General features: G+C 38.4%; 1 protein-coding gene across 5 annotated transcripts in view; it reads right to left on the bottom strand.

Moving 5' to 3' along the window:
• PCDH15 (protocadherin related 15) overlaps window positions 1-27,366 on the bottom strand; it is a gene marked incomplete at both ends in the record, with an annotated part of 820,110 nt that overhangs the window by 548,593 nt on the left and 244,151 nt on the right. For all 5 annotated transcript variants that reach the window (XM_080823084.1, XM_080823082.1, XM_080823083.1 and 2 more), the window contains one exon: window positions 530-690. In XM_080823084.1, the coding sequence (XP_080679210.1) occupies window positions 530-690 (161 nt within the window). The remainder of the gene's footprint in view (window positions 1-529; window positions 691-27,366) is intronic.

Below are 27,366 nucleotides of genomic sequence, written 5' to 3'. Positions count from 1 at the left end.
GGCAACTTAGCTGTTCTTCATAACAGAATACCTGAGTTATGCTGCCTTAATACCTAGGTCACCTGTCACAGCTGGACTGGCAAGGTGCCAGGAAACTTGTGTTCACCTTCTTTGAATATCTTTACAGTTCAGGAAGCACAGGGCCACACACTCAACCCTCAACCCATGATTGCCCTTTGTGAGACCCCCTCCTGTGCTCAGCCCATCTCACTGCATCCTCAAGCAAACCTGAGCTGCATTCCCAGACTCTGTGTGGGTCCTCGCCCTGCTTCTCCTACTCTTCCAACTCTACCCCCAACTTGTTCCTGGATTTCAGGGGGAAATACAATGGGTCTCTTCGACACAGACAATCCCTTCCCTCCTTATTTTTCCTTCCAGGAGTTAAAAAAAAAGTTTTTTTGTTGATAAACATAGAAAATCATGTCCAATTCTATAGAGAAAGTTTGATATGCTATCAACAAACACATGCAGTTACCTATATACCACAATAGGTTGTGACATGGGAACAAAGGAAAAAAGAGTCACTAACGTCTCTATCCAGAACTCGGCCCGTGCTGTTCAGAAAGAGCATTTGCCTCACAGGGTCCAGCAACACCCAGTAATCCACATTGTCCTTTAAGGAAAGTTCGATGGTGGGGTCTGGTCCTCCAGCAGTCCCTTTGATCAGCATGTTATCCACCAGAATCGTACCTGCAGGCCAAAGACAGTTATTTGAAAACATATGCTACTCATACGGATTCTTGAGCAAGATCATATTCTTAAACCCCAGCTGACTGGCAAATCCGTTTTCAAGCAGAAGATATTCAGCGGTATATCTGGCACGATATAGAAAGTGTCCTGTCTCCAAAAGGCGAGATAATCTTTATTCCACTATTTATAAATGATATTTTTGGGAGATGAGGGTGGCAGGCAGAGATTCAACCGCTTGGTGAGTTTCATCATCTATTTCTGGTTTCTCTTTTGACAACTTCAATCTGTTCCCCTCCTTGTCCATCACTCCGCACAGGAGTGATCACTGGATTTCACCCCAAACAAAAAGGAAATGCCTGAGATACAGAGACACATACTTCAGTTCACTCAGTAAGACTTCTGATATGAAAAGAGACAGACTGAAAATTAGAGAAAGGATGAAAAGGAAGAGATAAAGTAGCAAGATCTCCCATGGTGAGAACTGCTTCTTTCTTTTTTTATCTTAGCACAAATCCATAAAACGTAAATCTTAATGTGAAAGACAAAACTAGTGGGCAGACATAAGACAGACTTCATTCTTCTTGCTTGGGTGCTTGACCAAAACAGCACAATGTCCCAATGGAGCATTTGGGTGCTTGCTTTCTTACTATCTTTTCAACAGGCTAAATTGTAGACATGTGTTGAATGAGTTGAAAAGACAACACATCTCTAATCTTGCCTATTTTGTTAAAGATTCCATGCATTCTGCAAGTTGGATGCAAACAGCAGTGATGTGATTCAAATCCCATTTTTTCTCCCATAGTTCAACAATCCCTCTGCCAAACAATAATGCACTATAGCTTAGGGCAATCATTTTCAGCCGATCCATTTTATTAAAATTATGACATCCAGAAGAGATGGGGCTATGCAAATAAAAATGTACCCTCCCAAAAACATTAAAATAAATGGCATATATCTACAGAACTCATTGCCTTAGGAGAGCATACAAGAATATATAGATAATCCATAAATATAAATCTAGCTTGAATAACAATGCCAAATGTATCTGCTGCACTTTCTTAAGGCATGGAATTGGCCTACATGTTACATCGTTGCAGAGACACAAATAAAAGGGGCGGGGTCTCTTTGGAAGATTTTCTCAGCAAATTAATAGTAATTAATAATAATTAAAGCTATACTATTTTTCTTTGTAATAGTATTATCAATGAGCTTCATCTGTCTGGGGAGTGTTGAAAACCATCCTTTTGTAGCAATAAATCTGAATTATGTCTAAACACATGTTCACACACCTGCGTTTCTGAATGGCAGAATATCTCCTTCTACTTTATTCACATAGTAGTACACACATCTGTAAATAGGGAGTGAAACTGATCCTTCTATTTTTTATTGAAATGGAAAATAGATTCCCTACAGAAAGTATGCCCCAAAGTACAACCCGACAACAATGGCATTTTCTGACCTGCGAATGTGTTTGAGGCCTGAGTACACACTCATTTCAAAGCACATCACACCACTAAGCTGTGAAAAATGATTTCATAAGTAAGTCAATCTGTAATTAAGAAATTAAATTAGATGGGCGCCTGGGTGGCTCAGTAGGTTAAAGCCTCTGCCTTCAGCTCAGGTCATGGTCTCGGGGTCCTGGAATCGAGCCCCGCATCTGGCTCTCTGCGCAGCAGGGGGCCTGCTTCCTCCTCTCTCTCTGCCTGACTCTCTGCCTACCTGTGATCTCTGTCTGTTAAATAGATAAATAAAATCTTAAAAAAAAAAGAAATTAAATTAGATTCTATTTCCTGATGAAGAAAAAGACACAGAAAGGTATAGCAGGAGATAGGCTAACAGGATTCAGTCCTGGACTCTGCCGTGTGTTGTAGCAGAAGCAGCAGGCTTCCTGGGACATGCAGAGGGAGGGGAAGGGAGTCTCCCTCTGTGGTCCAAGTGGATCATAACCAGAGGAACTTGGGATCATTATGTTAACGACAATTAACACAGTGAAACTGAATCTGTGTACCTGGACTTATACTTTAATGATGTTTAATTTTCATGGAGAAGATCCAACTATGTTTTCTGGCTCCCTCCTCAGCCCTGCATTCTTCCATGACCGGAACTCAGCAAGAACTGTTTCAAGGGTTAATGTGCCAAAAAAAGCAAGAGTTTCACTTTTCTTTCACCAGAAAAAACCCTCATGTCGCTAAAAATCTCTCTATACTTTCATAAGCCATGTCATCTTGACCCAAAGTTTGGAGAAGAGAGAGACTAGAGCACACTTGAGGGAGGCATGAGGTAAAGAGCACCGTTTATTGATCTTTAAAGAAGGAGGAGGAAGAGGAGAAGGAGATGTTCACTCTGGGTTCCCTGGAGAGACCCGTCTTCCACCGTCTTCCCAGCAGGACAGGTGACACCTAGCTGAGGCCAGCTGAGGGTCCGTCTGCAGGCCAGCCTTGGGGATGGCCCTTCTCATGGATCCAGGGTTTCTAGCCTGGGCAGCCTGTGTCCTGAGCCAGTGCTGGACATTTGGAGAGAGCACAGTGCTTTGGTTCCTCTGTTGTTTTGCAAGCTTCCTCCTTTTCCAGTAAAACCTTCTGTTTAACCTCTTCCATGTGATATTGAAAATCCTGACTCCATTTTAATTTTAAAGACACCGCTCCATGAAAAATGAAAGGATAGGATACACGATGCAACGGTAATAAGAAAGCTGGATGGTTCAGTTATTATCAGAGAATAAACCAGAACAGAAGATATTCTTAGAGGTGAAGAGACATATTTCATGAAAATAAAGGGATCAATTAATCAACAGGTGTTAACCCAAAAGAGACCTGTCTTGCAGAACACAGTGCCCAAGATAGGATCCCTCCTATATGAAAATTTTCATTTGTCATAATAAAAAATGACTGCAATCAGGAGAAAGGAATTAAATGTAGTTCGATACTCATGTCATAGAAGTTAAGAGAGGGCTGGCCCTGGAACTGGCAGACTCCAATCCTGGATCCACCCCTTACCAACCATGTGAAAGTGGGTAGACTACTCAACCGCACTCATTTGTAATTTCTCTTTGCTACAAAATCTGTAACACCATATGTAGGTACCTGAAAAAAAAGTGTGTTCTGTGTGTTCTACTGTCAGCACTATCAAAAACTACAATAATAAAAAAACAAGCAAACAAACAAAACCCCAAGAATAAAGCAAAACAAAACAAAACAAAAAAAAACACAATAAAAAAAGTAGAACAGTTAAATATTTAGTGATTTTTCACCAAACATCATAGTCATTGTTTTCCAGCCTCAAACATTGGGGTTTGTGCTTCTTCCTTCAGAGAGTAGGTATTTAGGGGTGCCTGGGTGGCTCAGTCGGTTAAGTGTCTGACTCTTGATTTCAGCTCAGGTCAGGATCTCAGGTCTGCAGGATTGAGCCCCATGTGGCACTCCATGCTCAGCTCAGTGAAGAGTCTGTTTGTGGATTCTTTCTTTCTATCTCCCTCTGCCCTTCCTGCCTATGTGCTCGGGCTCCCTCTCCCTCTCTCTCTCCAAAATAAATAACTTAATCCTAAAGAACAAAAAGTAGGGATTGAAGGTGATTTGGTTCCAAATAGAGACATTTTTTTCATCAAAATTAAAAACTTGATCCAGTTTTTAGCTATCTTCATTTATCTATTAATTTAGGTCAGATAAATAAGTCTGCAATTGCTTCCCCTATACCCACACCTTCTCCAGATGGACAGATTATCCATCAGTTGTAGACACCAGTGGGGACTCTATGTGCACTAAATAAGGAGGCTGCAGATCTTCAGCTTTTTTCTGAAGATCTTCTTATACAGCTAAGTCTTTCCTTTTGATTATGAAAAAAAGATTTTCCAGAATATTTCACAACATGAGTATACTGTAAAATAACGATGCCTACATCGTTTTATATATTTATATAAATTTTAATATAAATAAATTATATAATATATTATATATTATATATAATATATATTAATATATATATAATATATATTATATATATAATATATATTATATATATAATATATATAATAAATTATATATATAATATAAATATAAATTATAATATAAATATTTATATATATTATATACAAATATACAAAAATATTTGTATATTTTACAGTATACTGTAAAATAACGATGAGTATACTGTAAAATAAGCGATACCATTTCCTCATTATAGCAACTCCATTCCCTACCTACCAGCGTGCATGAGGTAAGTGGCACCAAAGAAGAGCCTGGTCGGTTGTTGTAATGACTGAACTCAACAATGTGTATGACGTATTGATTGCAGTCCTTGGAACAGAATAAAGACTTGAAACGTTTAAGTTTCCTGATGTTGATGTTATTAACACCATTTTGAAAGAGAAACCATCTGAAGCTAAAGCAAAGTGACTTTATGATTTCAAAGTGATTTTATGTCCCAGATTTCTTTACAAACAATATCTACCGTTCATTTCCAAAGCTAGGTTTTTATGTTTGGTCAATGCATGGGCAAGGCAGCAGTCTGGAAGAATTTATAGGGGCTCAAAGATTTGAGTCCCAAATAATCCTTCTAAGAAGTCAGAAGGTAGAGAGAGAATGCTTTCTGTAGACAAAAGTGTAGAGAGAACCTCTTACATCCAACTGAGGGCAATCTTTCCAGGCCCACCATTACTAGGGGGTGGTACCCACTCTTTCCATTTCCTCACCACAGACAATTCTGATTTTTTCTGATAGAAACTCAGGTTAGATTTGATGTCAAGAAGGGCTTACTAGTGGCAATCTTTAGATTGAACACTTTCTACTCAACTTTATCACATGTTTGCTTCTATAGGAACTCAAAGCAAACACACACACACACACATACACATAAAATTAGATATAAACAGATATTATGTTAGTATTATTTATATTTATAAAATTATGTTATATTGTTGTTATATATTATATTTATATTTTTATACAAACTGTATGTATTTATCTATACTATATATAGTATAAATAAAAATTGAAAATTTAATATTTTTCCTGTGAAAGTTATTTGCTTCTTTTGATAGGCAATTATAACACAAATGAATTATTCTCTAAAAATTCTGTGGAGGTGGCAGTGGGAGGGGGTACATTATTTTCCTAATTAACCTAATTCAGTGAAGCCAAAAAAGTAAGTTCTACAGGGAAAGAGAATAATTGACTGTTTGGGTTCCTTCCAAACATTAAAATAAAGAAAATCACTCTGTCCAGAACCCACTAGTTGTTGCTATAAAGCAATTAATTATTCAAAGGTATATAACCAATATGGATTGCATAAAATCTCTTGCAACAACCTCTTCCCGGTTTAAGCCAATTGGCAGAATGCTCAGCTACTGCATTATCTAGCCAGAAGGATACACTGCATGTTACTGGCTACAAATGGAAACTTAAACAAAGCTACCAAATGCACATTATGTGACTGAAACACATTTGAAATTAAAAAAGTGAAAAAGTAGCAATCTCTAGTTTTTCAGTGAGGTTAACCAGTAAACACGGCCATGATATACATCTGGATTCCAAGATAAATGGGCTAAGCAAAACTCTCGTCAAGCTCAAATCCTTGTCAAGACTTTCCAGGAGTTTCCTGGGAGTAGTCCCTCCATTTTTTCACACTTCTGGGACTACAGTTATATAAATTATTCATTCCAGCTCAGCCTACATTCTTATGCTGCTAGATTATTACTTGATAAACTCCTAAAGGGAAGAAATACATGCGTGTTCAGTAACTTCATAAAAACCTTAATTTTGAAGATGGCGAAGGAGTAGCAGCCTGAGATGACATCAGGTAGCAGGAGATCAGCTAGATAGTTTATCAAACCATTCCCAACACCTACAAATCCAACAGGAGATCTAAGAGAAGAAGAGCAGCAATTCTAGAAACAGAAAATCGACCACTTTCTGAAAGGTAGGGCCTGTGGAGAAGTGAATCCAAAGCAACAGGAAGATAGACCACAGGGGAAGAGGCTGGCTCCCGGCAAACGGCAGAGCAAGGGAGCACAAAATCAGAACTTTCAAGTCTGCACCACTGAGGGACATGGCTCCAGAGGCTAAGCCGGGGTGGAGCCCACGTGGAGACAGCATGGTCTCAGGTCCTGCAGGTCACAGAAGGATCAGGGGTGTCTGAGTGTAGCAGAGCTCGCAGGTATTAGAGCAGGGAAGCTGTCTACAGAGATGGAGCCAAGGAGACAGCTCTCAACTCAGGGGTTAACTTAAACTGTGATCCATGGCACAGTCAGACCACTGCTCTTTGAGCAGGGACCCCAAATGTGGCAGATCCAGGGACACCCCCCTGGAAGAGTGGCAGGGATCTGTTGGTCTTAGAGACTCCAGGCAGGCTGTGTGCCAGAGACAGAGATGCTTGGTCACAGGTTGGGTGAGCTTGGAGCATGGCTGGAGACCAGGGAGATGGGAGTGATTGAGTGCTTTTCTCCGAGGGCGCACTGAGGAGTGGGGCCCCGAGCTCTCAGCTCCTCTGGGCGGGAGATTGGGAGGCTGCCATTTTCATTCCTGTCCTCCAGAGCTCAATGGAAAGTGTTCAGGGAACAAAAGCTCCTGAAATTGATCCGAGCAGATTACTTAGCCTGGCCCCTGGAAGTGCAATTCTGCCTCAGGCAAAGACACTTGAGAATCACTACAATAAGTCCCTCCCCCAGAAGACCAGCAAGAAATCCAGCCAAGACTAAGTTCACTTACCAAGAAGAACAGCAGAATTCCAGAGGAGAAAGCAAAGCATGGAATTCATGTTTTTTTCCCCATGATTCTTTAGTCTTACAAAGTTAATTAATTTTTTTAATTTTATTTTTTTCTATTCTAATTTTTTTAACTTTTACTCTTACCTCTTTTAACGTTTTTTAACTAGTTTATCTTTACAATACCTTTCAAAAAAAAAACCTTTTTGAACCTTCATTATTATAGTCATATTTTATACTTCATTGTATCTAACTTTATTTTTTGTATACACATAGGGTTATTTCTTCTAAAAAATATGGGAAACAACTTCTAATAGATCAAAATATACCCTAAATCTAGCAAAGGGCCTTGTTCTAGTCTCCAGCCTGAGCAAATTCTCTCCACTTTCTTTTTCTTTCTTTTCCCAATCAACTTATCAACTCCTTTTTTAGAATTTTTTCAAAAATTTTAATCTTTATAGTCATATTCCATCCCTTCATCGTGTTTACCTTTATTTTCTGTGTGTGTGACACACACACACACACACACACACACACACACACATATATATATATATATATATTTTTTTTTTTTCATTCGTGAAAATTTTGGGAGCTGGTTTCTTCTAAGAGACCAAAATACTCCCAAAATTAAGTGGGTGCCTCTGGTCTATTCACCAGTCTAATTAATAAATAAATAAATAAATTTAAAAAGAAAAAGAAAGAAAAGAAAAAAATATATATTAGACTGGTGAATAGACCAGTCTAATATATATTTTTTCTTTTCTTTCTTTTTCTTTTTAATTTTTTTTCCCTGAACTTCTTTTTACCCCCTTTCTTCACCCCACGATTTGGGGTACCTTCTGATTTGATTAACACACATTTTCCTGGGGTCTTTACCACCCTTTAGTATTTTATTCTCTCCTTCATATATTCTTATCTGGATAAAATGACAATGCAGAAAAACTCACCACAAAAAAACCAAAAACAACCAAACCAAAACAAAACAAACAAACAAACAAACAAACAACAACAACAAAAAAAAAACAAGAGGCAGTACCAAAGGCTAGGGACCTAATCAATATGGACATTAGTAATATGTCAGATCTAGAGTTCAGAATGATGATTCTCAAGGTGCTAGCTGAGTTCGAAAAAGGCATGGAAGATATTAGAGAAACTCTGTCTGGAGAAATAAAAGCCATTTCTGGAGAAATAAAAGAACTAAAGTCTAAGCAAGCTGAAATCAAAAAAAGCTATTAATGAGGTACAATCAAAAACTGAGGCTCTTACTGCTAGGATAAATGAGGCAGAAGAGAGAATTAGTGCTATAGAAGACCAAATGACAGAGAATAAAAAAGGTGAGCAAAAGAGAGACAAACAACTAGTGCACCATGAGGGGTTAATTCAAGAGATCAGTGATACCATAAGACAAAACAACATTAGAATAATTGGAATTCCAGAAGAAGAAGAGAGAGAAGGGAGCAGAAGGTATATTGGAGCAAATTATTGTAGAGAATTTCCCTAGTATGGCAAAGTGAACAAGCATCAAAATCCAGGAGGTGCAGAGAATCTCCATCAAAATCAATTAGAATAGGTCCACAACCTGTCATCTAATAGTAAAATTCACAAGTCTTAGTGACAAAGAGAAAATCCTGAAAGTAGCCCAGGACAAGAAGTCTATAACATACAATGGTAACAATACTAGATTGGCAGCAGACTTATCCACAGAGACCTGGCAGGCCAGAAACAACTGCCATGATATATTGAGAACACTAAATGAAAAAAAAAAAAAAAAAAAAAAAAAAAAAAAAAAAAAAAGCATGCAGCCAAGAATACTATATCCAGCTAGGCTATCATAGAAAATAGAAGGAGAGATAAAAACCTTCCAGGACAAACAAAAACTAAAAGAATTTGTAAACACCAAACCAGCTCTACAGGAAACACTGAAAGGGGTCCTCTAAGAGAGAGCCTAAAAGTAGTAGATCAGAAAAGAACAGAGACAACATACAGTAATAGTCACCTTACAGCAATACAATAGCACTAAATTCATATATCTCAGTAGTTAGCCTGAATGTAAATGGGCTAAATGCCCCAATCAAAAGACACAGGGTATCAGAGTGGATAAAAAAACAAAACCCATCAATACACTGTCTAAAAGAAACTCATTTTAGACCCAAAGACACTTCCAGATTTAAAGTGAGGGGGTGGACAAAAATGTACCATGCTAATGGACATTAAAAGAAAGCTGGGGTGGCAATCCTTATATCAGATAAATTTGATTTTAAGCCAAAGACTATAATCAGAGAAGAGGAAGGACACTACATCATACTCAAAGGGTCTGTCCAACAAAAAGATCTAACAATTTTAAATACCTATGCCCCTAACATTGGAGCAGCCAACTATATAAATGAATTAGTAACAAGATCAAAGAAACACATCGACAATAATACAATAATAGTAGGGGAATTTAACACCCCCCTCACTGAAATGGACGGATCATCCAAGCAAAATATCAACAAGGAAATAAAGGCCTTAAATGACGCACTGGACCAGATGGGCATCACAGATATATTCAGAATATTCCATCCCAAAGCAACAGAATACACATTCTTCTCTAGTGCACATGGAACATTCTCTAGAACAGATCACATCCTGGGTCCCAAATCAGGTCTCAACTAGTACCAAAAGATTGGGATCATACCCTGCATATATTCAGACCACAATGCTCTGAAGCTAGAACTCAATCACAAGAGGAAATTTGGAAAGCACCCAAATACATGGAGACTAAAGAGGATCCTTCTAAAGAATGGATGGGTCAACCAGGAAATTAAAGAAGAATTGAAAAAAATCATGGAAACATGATAATGAAAACACAACGGTTCAAAATCTGTGGGACACAGCAAAGGCAGTCCTGAGAGGAAAATATATAGCGATACAAGCCTTTCTCAAGAAAGAAGAAAGGTGTCAAGTACACAACCTAAACCTACACCTAAAAGAGCTGGAGAAAGAACAACAAAGAAAGACTAAACCCAGAAGGAGAAGAGAAATAATAAAGATCAGAGCAGAAATCAATGAAATAGAAACCAAACCAAACCAAACAAAACAAAACAAAAACAATAGAACAAATCAATGAAACTAGGAGTTGGTTCTTTGATAGAATTAATAAGATTGATAAACACCTGGCCAGACTTATCAAAAAGAAAAGAAAAATGACACAAATTAATAAAATCATGAATGAAAGAGGAGGAGATCACAACCAACACCAAAGAAATACAAACAATTTTAAGAACATATCATGAGCAACTATACACCAGCAAATTTGATGATCTGGCAGAAATGGGTGCATTCCTAGAGACATATTAACTACCAAAAGGGAACCAGGAAGAAATAGAAAACCTGAACAGACCCATAACCACTAAGGAGACTGAAGCAGTCATCAAAAATCTCCCAACAGGGCGCCTGGGTGGCTCAGTGGGTTAAGGCCTCTGCTTTCGGCTCAGGTCATGATCCCAGGGTCCTGGGATCGAGTCCCACATCAGGCTCTCTGCATAGCAGGGAGCCTGCTTCCCTTCCTCTCTCTCTGCGTGCCTCTCTGCCTACCTGTGATCTCTGTCTGTCAAATTAAATAAAATCTTAAAAAAAAAAAAATCTCCCAAAAAACAAGAGCCCAGGGTCAGATGGCTTCCCCAGGAATTCTACCAAACATTAAAAGAAGAATACGCTTCTCCTGAAACTGTTCCAAAACATAGAAATGGAAGGAAAACTTTCAAACTCATTTTCTGAGACCAGCATTACCTCGATTCCAAAACCAGACAAAGATCTCATCAAAAAAGAGAATTACAGATCCAATATCCTTGATGAACACAGATGCGAAAATTCTCACCACAATACTAGCTAATAGGATCCAACAGCACATTAAAAGGATTATTTACCACGACCAAGTGGGATTTATCCCAGGACTGCAAGGTTAGTTCAACATCTGCAAATCCATCAATGTGATACAATACATTAATAAAGAACAGGAACTATATGATACTCTCAATAGATGCTGAAAAAGCATTTGACAAAGAGCAGTATCCTTTCTTGATCAAACTCTTCAAAGTGTAGGGATAGAGGGTACATACCTCAATATCATCAAAGCCATCTACAAAAAACACACCGCAAATATCATTCTCAATGGAGAAAAACTGAGAGCTTTTCCTCTAAGGTCAGGAACACGGCAGGGATGTCCATTATCACCACTGCTATTCAACATACTACTAGAAGTCCTAGCCTCACGAATCAGACAAGAGAAAGAGATTAAAGGCATCCAAATTGGCAAAGAAGAAGCCAAACTCTCACTGTTTGCAGATGATATGATATTTTATGTGGAAAACCCAAAAGACTCCACTCCACATCTGCTAGAACTTGTACAGGAACTCAGTAAAATGTCAAGATATAAAATCAATGCAGAGAAATCAGTTGCATTTCTATATACCAACCACAAGACAGAAGAAAGAGAAATTAAGGAGTCAATCCCATTTACAATTGCACCCAAAACCTAACCAAAGGTTAGGTTTTTTAGGAATAAACCTAACCAAAGAGGCAAAGAATCTGTATTCAGAAAACTATAAAGTACTCATGAAAGAAACTGAGGAAGACACAAAGAAATGGAAAAATGATCCATGCTCATGGATTGGAAGAACAAATATTGTGAAAATGTCTATGCTACCTAAAGCAATCTACACATTTAATGCAACCCTTATCAAAATACCATCAATTTTTTTTCAAAGAAATGGAACAAATAATCCTAAAATTTATATGGAACCAGAAAAGACCCCGAATAGCCAGAGAAATATTGAGAAAGAAAGCCAAAGATAGTGGCATCACAATTCCAGACTTCAAGCTCTATTACAAAGCTGTCATCATCAAGCCAGTATGGTACTGGCACAAAAACAGACACATAGATCAATGGAACAGAATAGAGACCCCAGAAATAGATGCTCATCTCTATGGTCAACTAATGTTTGACAAAGCAGGAAAGAATGTCCAATGGATTAAAGACAGTGTCTTCAACAAATGGTGTTGGGAAAATTGGACAGCCACATGCAGAAAAATGAAACTGGAGCATTTCCTTACACCACACACGAAAATAGACTCAAAATGGATGAAGGACTTCATCGTGAGAAAGGAATCCATCAAAATCCTTGAGGAGAACACAGGCAGCAACCTTTGACCTCAGCCACAGCACCATCTTCTTCCTAGAAATATCGCCAAAGGGACGGGACACAGGGCAAAAGGTGAACTATTGGAACATCATTAAGATAAAAAGCTTCTGCACAGCAAAGGAAACAGTCAACAAAACCAAAAGACAACCAACAGAATGGGAGAAGATATTTGCAAATGACGTATCAGATACAGGGCTAGTATCCAAAATCTATAAAGAACTTCTCAAACTCAACACCCAAAGAACAAATAATCCAATCAAGAAATGGGCAGAGGACATGAACTGTCACTTCTACAAAGAGGACATTCAGGTGGCCAACAGACACATGAAAAAGTGTTCAACATCACTTGGCATCAGGGAAATACAAATCAAAACTACAGTGAGATACCACCTCACCCAGTCAGAATGGCTAAAATTAACAAGTCAGGAAATGAAAGACACTTGCAAGGATGCAGAGAAAGGGGAACCCTCCTACACTGTTGGTGGGAATGCAGGCTGGTGCAACCACTCTGGAAAACAGCATGGAGGTTCCTCAAAAAGTTGAAAATAGAGCTACCCTATGACCCTGCAATTGCACTACTGGGTATTTACCCTAAAGACACAAATGTAGTGATCCAAAGGAGCATGTGCACTCAAATATTTATAGCAGCAATGTCCACAGTAGCCAAACTATGGAATGAACCTAGATGTCCATCAACAGATGAATGAATAAAGAAGAAGTGGTATATATATATATATATATATATATATATACAATGGGATACTATGCAGCCATCAAAAGAAATGAAATCTTGCCATTGACAATGACGTGGATGGAACTAGAGGGTATTATGCTCAGTGAAATAAGTCAATCGGAGAAGGACAACTATCATATGATCTCCCTGATATGAGGAAGTTGAGAGGCAACATGGTGGGGTTGGGGGGTAGGAAAAGAAATGAAACAAGATGGGACTGGGAGGGAGATAAACTGTAAGTGACTCTTAATGTCACAAAAAAACCTGAGGGTCGCTGGGGCGGGTGGGATAGGGAGAGGGTGGTTGGGGTATGGACATTGTGTGAGGTATGTGCTATGGTGAGTGCTGTGAAGTGTGTAAATCTGGCGATTCACAGACCTGTAGCCCGGGGCTAATAATACATTATAAGTTAATAAAAAATTTAAATAAAAAGAATGATGGATTTTAAAGTTAATATTGAGGAGGGAAAAAACACAGTGCCCTCCTCAGAAGCTTGAAATATTGGGGGGCTGGCATAAATATTCATGAGAGAATTGTAAAATAATAGAATTCTATGTAATTAAGTGCTAAATTGTGTAGTATAATATGAGAGGGTTTTCAGCATTGGGTGAAGAGAGATCACTGAGGGCTTATAGTGTGAAAAAGATGATTTGAAATAGGAGGAGATACTTGGATAGTTTGGGGATAATGGCTGAAGGGTTTCTACTGCAGAGAGTAGAGAAGCATCAAGAAAAAAATGACAGTGGGGCACCTAGGTGGCTCAGTGGGTTAAAGCCTCCGCCTTTGGCTCAGGTCATGATCCCAGGGTCCTGGGATCAAGCCCCGCATCAGGCTCTCTGCTCAGCAGGGGGCCTGCTTCCTCCTCTCTCCGTCTGCCTCTCTGCCTACTTGTGATCTCTGTCTGTCAAATAAATAAATAAAATCTTTTAAAAAAAAAGAAAAAAAAAGTGACAGAGATGACAGAGATCCCAACTGGTCTCTGTTGGAACTTATAGGTAAACCTTAACTTCAAGAAAGTCCTTGTGTATTGGCACATAGTGTCCAGACTAACTAACACTGAGAACATGTAGCTTTGTTGAATATAATAAATGTGAAATTGTAAAGAAGTACATCAAATGATATAATTTCAAGAATATGGATGGCTACTCTGAATTCCTGAATTATGTTCAGTATACAATTTTTTTCATAAATGACTTCACCTCATAAGAGGTATTCATAGTGGATTACAGTTTAATAATATAACAATATGGAGCGTGTATTTCAAGCATATTTTTGTGGGCAGTAAATAGTGAAACCTTTCCAAGATGAAAAAAAACAAAAAACAAAAAATCAAATACTTAAATTTTGATTGGGCTGTGTTGGCATATTAAGAGCATATTAACCACATGGAACGCCTGCTAAAGTTGGAAAATGACCCTAATCAAGTCAACACTGGTGAGACAAAAATGTGCAGAAACTACAAGCATTCTGCTTCACCAAGTGACACGGGTCTTTATAATTATACTTTATTTACCTCAAAAGAACAAAGCATTGCAAAACCAGCAACTTTGTTTGAGTGCACCTTACTTACATTATCTGAGTAATGATACTTTCTACTTACTTGTGATGTTTTACCTCAAGGTGTTCAAGAGGTGATCTATCAAGCCTGGCACAGACATAGAAAAACTTAAATAAGAGGGTTTTTTTTTCTTTTTTTTTCCTTCTACCTTAACTTCTTCCTTAGAAATTGATATAAATTCCTTGTCATTTAGACCACTGCTAATGTGTGTATTCTGTTGCAAGTAAAGTAGTAAAGAAATGCATATGCATCGTTCAGTTTGGTGTAGAAGTCATGTTTATTTTGTTTGTATGTCACTTATCCAACTCAAAATAGAAGCACAGAATTTTATTATTTTTTATTAGTTTTATTATGTTATGTTAGTCCCCATACAGTACATCATTAGTTTTTTTATGTAGTGTTCCATGATTCATTGTGTATAACACCCAGTGCTCCACGCAATCTGTGCCCTCCTTAATACCCATTATTGGGCTCACCCAATTTAGAGCTAGAAGAGAGCCTGCTCTTCTTTCTTAATGCACCCATGAGGAAAACTTATCTGATCCCCTTGTACCTCCATATCTCCCTATCCCAAACACCAAAATGCCCTGACCAAGGCAGGGTATCTAATAAACACCTACCTAAGACCAAACCCCAGGCTTATGACTTCACACTGTAGATCTCCTTTCTCTATGCCTTGCTATCACCCTGGAAATATTCAAATTTGTAATAAAATACAAAATGATGAAAACCTTATTAGTTTTGTTTTGAGATCATGGGAAAGCCACACAAAAAATTCTAGGAACATTCTGGAAGATAGGATGTGTGGAGAAGTGAATCCAAGGCGACGTACATGAAGATAGACTTCAGGGGGAGGGGCTGGCTCCTGGCAAGTGACAGAGCAGCGGAGCACAAAATCAGAACTTTGAGAAGTTGGCTCCACTGAGGGACGTCGCTCCAGAGGCTAAGCTGGGGTAGAGCCCTTGCAGGGACAGTGTGGTCTTAGAGCCCTCGGGGTCACAGAAAGGCCAGAGGTGGCAGAGCTCCCAGATATAGGAGCGGGTATTATGGCTATAGAGATGGAGCCGAGCAGTGAGGTCTTAGCTTGGCGTTATTTGAGGCTGTGATCTGAGGGACAGTCGGGACACTGCTCTTGGAGCAGAGACCCCTCAGGTGGCAGATCAAGGGAGACCCTCCTCCCCTGGGAGAAGCAACATGGCAGGAATCTGCTGGGTTTGGAGACTCAAACGGGGCTGTGCACCAGAGACAGAAACGCTCGGTAACAGGCTGGATGAGCACGGAGTGCAGCCAGAAACCAGGGAGGTGGAAGAGAGTGACTGCTTTTCTCTGGGTTGCATAGAGGAAGGCAGACCCAAGCTCTCAGTTCCTACAGGTGGATGTTGGGAGGCTGCCATCTTCATTCCTGTATTCCAGAGCTCTACGGAAACCGTTCAGGGAACAAAAGCTCCTGAGACCAAAACCATGCAGATCACTAGCCTGGCCCTTGGCAAGGGTGGTGCCCTTCTGCCTTGGGCAAAGACATTTGAGAATCACGGCAACAGACCCCTCCCTCAGAAGAACAGCAAGAACATCCAGCAAAGACCAAGTTCACCAATCAATGGGATCTGCGGAACTCCAGAGGTGGGGAAAGAAACACATAAAATGCATGGCTTTTTTCCCATGATTCTATAGTCTTTCGAAGATAAATTTTTAATTTTTTTCTCATTCTTTTTAAAAAATTTTTCCTCTTTCCTATTTTATTTTATTTTTTTAAAAGATTTTATTTATTTATTTGACAGAGAAAAAGAGATCACAAGTAGGCAGAGAGTCAGGCAGAGAGAGAGGAGGAAGCAGGCTCCCTGCTGAGCAGAGAGCCCGATGCAAGGCTCGATCTCAGGACCCTGAGATCATGACCTGAGCTGAAGGCAGTGGCTTAATCCACTGAGCCACACAGGAGCCCCCTCTTTCCTATTTTAAACTTTTTAAACTATTTTATCTTATCAATACCTTTTAAAAAAAAGTTTTTAAATTTTTATTGTTATAGTCATAATTTTCATATATTTTCATTGTTATAACCTTACTTTTTGTATACATATATGTTTCTCTTTCTTTAAAATTTTGGGATACACTTTCTTCTAACAGCACAAAATACAGGGGTGCCTGGGTGGCTCAGTTGGTTAAAGCCTCTGCCTTCGGCTCAGGTCATGATCCCAGGGTCCTGGGATCGAGCCCCACATCGGGCTCTCTGCTCAGTGGGGAGTCTGCTTCTCCTTCTCTCTCTGCCTGCCTCTCTGTCTGTCAAATAAATAAATAAAATCTTTAAAAAAAAAAAAAGAACAAAATATACCCTAAATCTAGCGCATGGCTTTGTTCTAGTCTCCAGCCTGATGACATTTTTCCTCTTTTTTTTTTTTTAAACCAACTTCTTATCAATTCCCTTTTTAGAATTTTTTTTAAATTTTCATCTTTATATTCATATTGCACTCCTTCATGTGTTTTCCCTTCATTTTATATATATAAAAGTTTTTCTTTCTTTAAAATTATGAAAGGCAGTTTCTTCTCACAGACCAAAATACACCCAAAATGAAGCATGTGGCTCTGTTATACTCACGAGTCTAATATATATATATATACTAAATCCCCCCCCCTTCTTCTCCCCCTAGTTTCAGGACGCTTCCGATGTGGTTAGTATATATTTTTCTGGGGTTGTTGCTCCCCTTATAGCATTTTGTTCTCTCATTCATCTATTCTCATCTAGATAAAATGACAAGGCAGAAAAACTCCTCAAAAAAAAAGAACAAGAGGCACTACCGACAGCTAGGGACCTAATCAATACAGACATTAGTAATATGTCAGAACTAGAGTTCAGAATGACGATTATCAAGGTGGTAGCTGGGCTCGAGAAAAGCATGGAATATACTAGAGAATCCCTTTCTTGAGAAATAAAAGAACTAAAATCTAACCAAGTTGAAATAAAAAACACTATTAATAATGTGCAATCAAAAATGGAGACTCTTACTGCTAGGATAAATGAGGCAGAAGAGACAATTAGTGATATAGAAGACCACATGATGGAGAATAAAGAATCTGAGAGAAATGAGAGACAAATAACTACTGGGCCATGAGGGGAGAATTTGAGAGATAAGTGGTACCATAAGATGAAACAATATTAGAATAATTGGGATCCCAGAAGAAGAGGAAAGAGAGGGACAGAAGGTGTATTGAGGCAAATTATAGCAAAGAATTTCCTTAATTTGGCAAAGGGAACAAGTATCAAAATCCAGGAGGCACAGAGAACCCCCATCAAAATCAATAAAAATAGGTCCATCCCCCTTAATCTAATAGTAAAACTTACAAGTCTCAGTGACAAAGAGAAAAATCCTGAAAGCAGCTCAGGACAAGAAGTCTGTAATATACAATGTTAGAAACATTAGATTGGCAGCAGACTTATCCACAGAGACCTGGCAGGCCAGAAAGGACTGGCATGATATATTCAGAGCATTAACAAGAAACATACGTAGCCAAGAATACTGAATCCAGCTAGACTGTCATTGAAAATAGAAGGAGAGATAAAAAGCTTCCAGGACAAACAAAAACTAAAAGAATTCGCAAACACCACACTAGCCCTACAGGAACTATTGAAAGCGGTCCTCTAAGCAAAGAGAGAGCCTAAAAGTAACAGACCAGAAAGGAACAGAGACAACATACAGTGACAGTCACCTTACAGGCACTATAATGGCACTAAACGCATATCTTTCAATAGTTACCCTGAATCTAAATGGGCTAAGTGCCCTAATCAAAAGACACAGGGTTTCAGAATGGAATAAAAAACAAAAACAAGACCCATCAATATGCTGTCTACAAGGAATTCATTTTAGACCCCAAAACACCTTCAGACTTAAAGTGAGAGGGTGGAAAACAATTTACGATGCTAGTGGACATCAAAGGAAAGCTGGGGTGGCAATCCTTATATCAGATAAATTCGATTTTAAGCCAAAGACCATAGTAAGAGATGAGGAAGGACACTATATCATACTCAAAGGGTCTGTACAGCAAGAAGACCTAACAATTTTAAATACCTATGCCCCTAATATTGGAGCAGCCAATTATATAAACCAATTAAGAATAATATAAAAGAAACACATCAACAGTAATACAATAATAGTAGAGGACTTTAACACTTCCCTCACTGAAATGGACAGTTCATCCAAGCAAAAGATCACCAAGGAAATAAAGGCCTTAAATGACACACTGGACCAGATGGACATCACAGTTACATTCAGAACATTCCATCCCAAAGCAACAGAATACACATTCTTCTCTAGTGCACATGGAACATTCTCCAGAATAGATCCACATTCTGGGTCACAAATCAGGTGTCAACTGGTATCAAAAGATTGGGATCATTCCCTACATATTTTCAGACCAGAATGCTTTTGAAACTAGAATTCAAACCCAAGAGGGAAGTTGGAAAGAATGCAAATACATGGAGGCTAAAGAGCATCCTACTAAAGAATGAATGGGCCAACCAGGAAATTAAAGAAGAATTGAAAAAAATCATGGAAACAAATGAAAATGAAAACACAACAGTTCAGAATCTTTGGGACACAGCAAAGGGGGTCCTGAGAGGAAAGTATATAGCAAAACAAGCCTTTCTCAAGAAACAAGAAAGGTGTCAAGTACACAACCTAACCCTACACCTAAAGGAGCTGGAGGAAGAACAACAAAGAAAGCCTAAACCCAGAAGGAGAAGAGAAATCATAAAGATCAGAGCAGAAATCAATGAAATAGAAACCAAAAAAAAAAAAAAAAAAAAAAAAACAGTAGAACAAATCAACGAGGGGCACCTGGGTGGCTTGGTCAGTTAAGCAACTACCTTTGGCTCAGGTCATGATCCCCAGGTCCTGGAATCGAGCCCTACATCAGGCTCTCTGCTCCGCAGAAAGCCTGCTTCTCCCTTTCCCTCTGCCTGCTGCTCTAACTACTTGGGCTCACTCTCTATCTCTCTGTCAAATAAATAAATAAAATCTTAAAAGAATAAATCAATAAAAGTAGGACCTGGTTCTTTAAAAGAATTAATAAGACTGATATACACCAGGTCAGACTTATCAAAAAGAAAAGAGAAAGGACACAAATTAATAAAATCATGAATTAAAGAGGAGAGATCACAACTAACACCAAAGAAATAAAAACAGTTATAAGAACATATTATGAGCAACTATACACCAGCAAATTTGATGATCTGGCAGAAATGGGTGCATTCCTAGAGACGTATAAACTACCAAAATGGAACCAGGAACAAATAGAAAACCTGAACAGACCCATAACCAGCAAGGACATTGAAGCAGTCATCAAAAATCTCCCAACATTTGGGAGGGCCATATGGCTTCCTAGGGGAATTCTACTAAACATGTAAAGAAGAAATAATACCCATTCTTCTGAAAATGTTTCAAAAAATAGAAACAGAAGGAAAACTTCTAAACTCATCTTTTGAGGCCAGCATTACTTGGTCCCAAAACCAAACAAAGACCCTATCATAAAGGAGAATTATAGACCAATATCCTTGATGAACATGGATGCAAAAATGCTCACCCAAATACTAGCCAATAAGATTCAACAGTATATTAAAAGGATTATTCACCACGACCAAGTGGTGAATCCTTCCTGGCTGCAAGGTTGGTTCAACATCCTCAAATTAATCAGTATGTTACAATACATTAATAAAAGAAAGAACAAGAACCATATAATACTCTCAATAGATGCTGAAAATGCGTTTGACAAGGTACAGCATCCTTTGTTATTCAAAACTCTTCACAGTGTAGGGACAGAGGATACATACCTCAATATCATAGATGCCATCTATGAAAATCCCACAGCGAATATCATTCTCAATGGGAAAAAACAGAGCTTTTCCTCTAAGTTCAGGAACATGGCAGGGCTGTCCACTCTCCCCACTGCTATTCAACATAGTTCTAGAAATCTAGCCTCAGCAATAAGACAAAAACATTTTAAAAAATTTAAAAAGGCATCAGAATCAGCAAAGAAGAAGTCAAACTCTCTTTGCAGATGATATGATACTTTTTGTGGAAAACCCAAAGGGCTCCACTCAAAATCTGTTAGAACTCATACAGGAATTCAGTAAAGTGTCAGGATATAAAATCAATGCATAGAAATCAGTTGAATTTCTATACACCAACAACAGGAAAGAAAAAAGAGAAATTAAGGAATCAATCCCATTTACAATTATACCCCAAACCATAAGATACCAAGGAATAAACCTAACCAAAGAGGCATAGACTCTGTACCTAGAAAACTATAAAGTGCTCATAAAAGAAACTGAAGAAGAAATGGAAAAACATTCCATGCTCATGGATTGGAAGAACAAATATTGTGAAAATGTCTATGTTACCTAAAGCATTCTACACATTTAATACAATACCTATCAAAATACAATCAATTTTCTTCAAAGAAATGGAATAATCCTAAAACTTATATGGAACCAGAAAAGACCCCGAATAGCCAGAGGAATGTTGAAAAAAAAAAAAAAAAAGCCAAAGTTGGCAGCATCACAATTCCAGACTTCAAGCTCTATTACAAAGCTGTCATCATCAAGACAGTATGGTACTGGCATAAAAACAGATACATAGATCAATGGAACAGAAAAAAAGAGCCCAGAAATAGACCCTCAACAATCTGGTCAACTAATCTTCAACAAATCAAGAAACAGGTCCAATGGAAAAAAGACAGTCTCTTCAACGAATGGTGTTGGGTAAATTAGACAGCCACATGCAAAAGAATGAAACTGGACCATTTCCTTACACCACACACAAAAATAAACTCAAAATGGATGAAAGACCTCAATGTGAGAAAGGAATCCATCAAAATCCTTGAGGAGAACATAGGCAGCAACCTCTTTCACCTCAGCCGCAGCAAATTCTTCCTAGAAGCAGCTTGGGACAAGAACTCTGTAACATACAATGGTAGAAATATTAGATTGGCTGCAGACTTACCCACAGAGACCTGACAGGCCTGAAAGGACTGGCATGATATATTCCCCAAAGGCAAGGGAAGCAAGGGCAAAAATGAACTATTGGGACTTTATCAAGATAAAAAACTTTTGCACAGCAAAGGAAACAGTCAACAAAACCAAAAGACAATGAACAGAATGAGAGAAGATATTTGCAAATGACATAACAGATAAAGGACTAGTATCCAAAATCTATAAAGAACTTATCAAAGTCAATACCCAAAGAACAAATAATCCAATAAAGAAATGGCCCGAGGACATGAACAGATATTTCTGCAAAGAAGACATCCAAATGGCCAACAGACACATGAGAAAATGTTCCACACCACTCGGCATCAGGGAAATACAAATCAAAAACCACGGTGAGATACCACCTCACACCAGTCAGAATGGCTAAAATTAACAAGTCAGGAAATAACAGATGTTGGCGAGGATACGAACAAAGGGGAACCCTCCTACATGGTTTGTGGGAATGCAGGTTGGTGCAGCCCCTCTGGAAAACAGTATGGAGGTTCCTCAAAAAGTTGAAAATAGAGCTACCCTATGACCCAGCAATTGCACTACTGGGTGTTTACCCTAAAGATACAAATGTAGTGATCCAAAGGGGCAAGTACACCCCAATGTTCATAGCAGCAATGCCCACAATAGCCGAACTATGGAAAGAACCTAGATGTCCATCAACAGATGAATGGATAGAGAAGATGTGGTATATATACACAATGGAATACTACACAGCCATAAAAATAAAGGAAGTCTTGCCATTTGCAACGATGTGCTGAGCGAAATAAGTCGATCAGAGAAAAACAATTATCATATACTCTCTGTGATATGAGGAATTTGAGAGACAGGGTTGGGGGTCGTGGTGGAAGGGAGGGAAAAAATTAAACAATATGGGATCGGGGAGGGAGACAAATCAAAAGAGACTCTTAATCTCAGGAAACAAACTGAGGGTTGCTGGAGGCTGCGGAGCAGGGGAGGGATGGGGTGGCTGGGTGATGGACATTGGGGAGGGTATGTGCTATGGTGAGTGCTAAAAATTGTGTAAGACTGATGATTCACAGACCTTTACCTCTAAAGCAAATAATACATTATATGTTAAAAAAAAAAAAAAGAATTCGGCAAAGGTGATGGGAAGTTATATTTCCATGTACATTATGTGGTTACACTACATTACATGAAATTCCAAGGATTATCTTGCTGGGGCTCTCTTTCCCTTGCTAATTTTGAAAGATCAATGAGCCATTTTGTGAGGGCCCCTTGACAAGGAAATATAGCGGCCTTCAGAGGTGGAGGGTGGTCTCAGCTGACAGCCCAACAGGCACAGAAGACTTTAATCCCACAGCCACAAGGATGTGGATTCTGCCAGTAGTCTAAGTAAACCTAGAAGCAGATGCTCTCTGAGTCACTTCTCAGTGAGACCATACCCCTAATGACACTGGGCCTCAGTGCTGTGAGGCCAGAAGCAAAGGTCCAGGGTATGCTATGCCTGGACCACTGGCCCAGGGAAACTGTGAAATAATAATGAATGTGTGTTGTTGTAAAACACTTTTGATTTTACTCTTGTTATGTAGCAACAGATAAGTAATACATCTGAAAAGCCAAAAAAAAAATCTATGTTCAAAATCTTGGACTCACTAATGTTGTGATCTTAGGCTAGTTCCCTCAATTATTGGGATCAACAATATGTATTATTAATATATATTAATTAATATACATCATATCATGAGGAATAAATAATGTATGCACACAGAGGCACACTATTATTCAATGAATCATACTTTTCGTCCCATTTCCACTAGGAGTTTACATAGTTTGAAGCATACAGAGGGCTGATTCATTCTATTTCATTTAATTGAAAACATTAGCCACGAAGTTTTAAAATAAAATGTAATTTTTTTTTTTCACAACTGAGATAAAAGCAGCAGAGAATATACATGAAAGCCTACAGGAAAAAAAAAAGAGAAGACCATGCAGATGCAAAACACAACATAAGAGGTAGGAGGGGCCATAGTTATCACTTAGAATGTGTCAGGGGGGAAGCCATTTCTTCCTAGTAAAAGTAAAAAGGAACAGGATGACAAGCAAGGGAGGTCCTATTGGTCAGGTCAAAATGCTCACCATCTGCTTATCATATCAGCTGGGCTAAAGGATAAAACATAGACTAAGTGAATTACAATGTATTCAATCCACAGGCATATTAAAATGATACAGATTTGTACTCTTAGAATTATGCAAGAGTTTTTTATTTTCAGACCATCAAACTGATGCAATTGAAGTGACAAAAGAGACCATATGATTTTTCAATATAATGATTATGAAAAGGTAGTTTACACGTGAGCCAGATCTCCAGTTCTGCCCACCATGGGAAACGCTGTGGGCTCTAGTCAAGCAGCTGCTGCTCACCAAAAAAACAAACAAACAAACAAAAAAACCCCACAAATCTATCTGGTTGAAATTAGAGAAACAAAAATCATTGAAGATGCTGTTTTAAGATGTGTATGACAGACTGAGTGATTTAAAAAGATAAAAGCTACGAAGTTCTTGAAGAGGCTCGACCTTTCAACCTGGGCTCCATTAGAATCACTTAGAACCACTAAATCCTGGATTGTTCTCTGCCTCCAATAATAAATCAAATCTCTAGCAAGATAAGGATTTTTTTTTTTTTTTTACCAAAACTTCACTTGATGATGAGAACTTGCTTTCTTTAGTGAAATCACAGCTGTCGGAAATTTGGACTATTGTTAGATATGTGATTTAAAATAAAGAGGACTTCCAAGCTTTAAACCATTCCATTGAGTATATTCATCAGTGTGATGGATAGGATGGAAGAATGACAGCCTATGACAGGAAAAACTCTGTTGGGGATGTTTGTCTACCCCCTTTAGATGTTTAAAGAGTTTATCCACATATGTAAATATAATTCAAAATGTTTATAGAAGTTCAATTATTAAAGATGACACAGAAAGGAGGGCCTTGGTGGCTCAGTCGGTCGAGCATCTGTGTTCAGCTCACGTCATGATTCCAGGGTCCTGGGATCAAATCCTGCATCAGGCTAACTGCTCAGCGGAGAATCTGCTTCTCGCTCTCTTTCTGCCCCTCCCCGTGCCTATGTGCTCACTCGTGCACTGTCTCTCTCAAATAAATAAATAAAATCTTTAAAAATGACATAGAAAATTAATGGTGTAAAGGAATTAAGTTCGTTAAACCTACAAATTAAAAGAACATTAATCAAAAGACAAATTAAGGGGTTTTCCCTTTTTTTACTACTTTCCTAAATTTATTATAGGAGTGATATAATTTATAACTTCAATTTAAGGTCGAATACGACCTTGCTTTTAAATTTTAGTTAAGACCCAAGCAGTTTCCATGTAGACATGCCCCATTTCAAAAAATGAGTAAGCAAAGCTCCTTATTTAATAGGGATTGCAGGGAGAATTATATAACAGAAAGGAGATGATAAAATAAAATGGGATAGAATTAATGGTCCTAATGAAATAAATCCATCTTCTGAAACTAATTTTTCTGTATTTTCTGAGTTTCTGGTTCTTTCAACATGGATTTGTATTCTGGATAGCAAGATAGATCCTATCAGAGTGTTCCTCCATTTCTAACTTCAGATTAACTCACAATAACTATTTAAAATATCTTACCACATAGCCTAGTTTGTACAAGAGCAACACGGCTTTCCAGTACCTCTGGGGGGATCCTGAGGGTCATTACATCTGTTTTCTCAGCTCCAAAATCATTCAAAGAAATATGCCATAAATAGGAAGGTGAGTTTCCTTAATGAGGAATTAGAGTAAAGAATAAAATATGAGGATCTTACAACTGTACTAAATGTCAGTTAGAAAGACATCACAGAAAAATATTTTAATTCAATTGGTAATTTGCCCCTGGAAGCAATCAATCAATTGGAGAACATATTTAGTACATTATGTGATCAAGAACAATTTGCTTTTTTATATAAAAGTAGACACACACTATGACAGTAAATTCTTTAGTTTTTTGTCATAATGTCTCTGCAATAAAAAGTAAATAAGCTTCAGCTTTATTATTCAAGAGTCACAAGTGCACCGAAATTTCAAAAGTTTTCTAGAAAAGACTATTTCTTAAAGCACTTTCCTCAACAGTATATTAAATAACAGATTTTTAAAAATCTATAACGTGTATAGGAAAAGAGGCTCATCATATGAGTGGCTGATCAAGCTAAGCAAATTTAATTTAATAGGCTTTATAACTGCTAATGGAAATAAACTTTCTAAGTCTTATCGTTTTTCCATAATATAATTTCCATTTTTAAAAAATCAAATAAACAAGTTAAATAAGCTTCTTTCAGATATTTTTTAAAGGTTACTCTAATTGCTTGATTTTGTGGATGAAATTGAAAAAAAAGTATTTTATGCATCGAAGAAGCTATTTTAAAGCCCCGAAAAGGGCATTTCCAGAATCTGTGTTATTTTGGCACTCTTTTATTTAAGGGAGCGGACGTTTGTTGAACTTGATCTGTTATTACAAGAGCAGAGATCCACTTGAAAGCGGCTGTCTACTTTCTGCATTCAGTTCGCTAGCACTAAAACAAAATTAAAAGTTGTATAAGCTTAATTAAGACTACAAGAAAACTATTACTTTGCATTTGAATTTCTTAACAACCTAATAGTAATTAATACCGAAGAAACCACTTGTAGTCTTCCCTGCAGAGAAAAGCGACCCTTCTATTAAAAACAAAATGAAACAACTCTCAGGTTGTTAAATATGAAAGGGTAAAAGAATTCATTCGTAACTTAAAATTGTTTTGCTGCACAAATTAGTAAGCTTACCGGATTTATCAGGATCCTTGCACTGTACCATGATAAGGATTGTAGACACCTTAGATTTGAAAGAAGCTTCTCGGGTGGCTCAGGTTAGCAAGGTTTTTTGGAAGAAAGCTGGCCAGAGCCACCTGTGGCTCCCAGCCCCTGGTAGTGCATGCAAGCTTTTGTGTACGCGGTGTGCAAGCGCAAGGGTGAGACTCCTCTCACTGTCACACCTGTTCATAGAACCTGTGGCTTGGGTGATGTGATGAGAGAGGGTTGCCTGGGATCTGACAGCGGGTGTTTCCTTCCTGAGTACTGGAAGGCTTGGGGGGGATTAAAGCTAGCTTCCAGAGTGGCCTCTTAGCTATTAGTTTGCTGAGATGCAGCTGCTTACTTACATCTGAAAGTGAGTGCAACGCCAGCCTACTGGGGCCAAGGTGCTCCCACCATGCTCCCCATCTCCCCCTCCTTCTCATCCTGACCTGCACTTCTCTAGGAAAAGAAACCTCCCCTCTGCAGAGCTGCCCTCCTCTGCCCTCCATGGAACTCCCTGCAGAGATGACTTGCTCTCTGGGCAGTGGTATAACCTGCAAACAGCCTCCGTTAAACAGCCTAGTCTGTGGTTCTCTAAAAAGCCTCCAAATTCAGGAGCTAGACTTGCAGTACAGATAAAAATGCTAATGAAGCCGGGGTCTGAGCCAGT

The sequence above is a fragment of the Martes martes genome (genome assembly GCF_963455335.1).
Source record: "Martes martes genome assembly, chromosome: 14".
Taxonomy (NCBI): domain Eukaryota; kingdom Metazoa; phylum Chordata; class Mammalia; order Carnivora; family Mustelidae; genus Martes; species Martes martes.
Note: the sequence above shows the minus strand (reverse complement) of the source record. Positions and strands in the feature narration are given on the sequence as shown.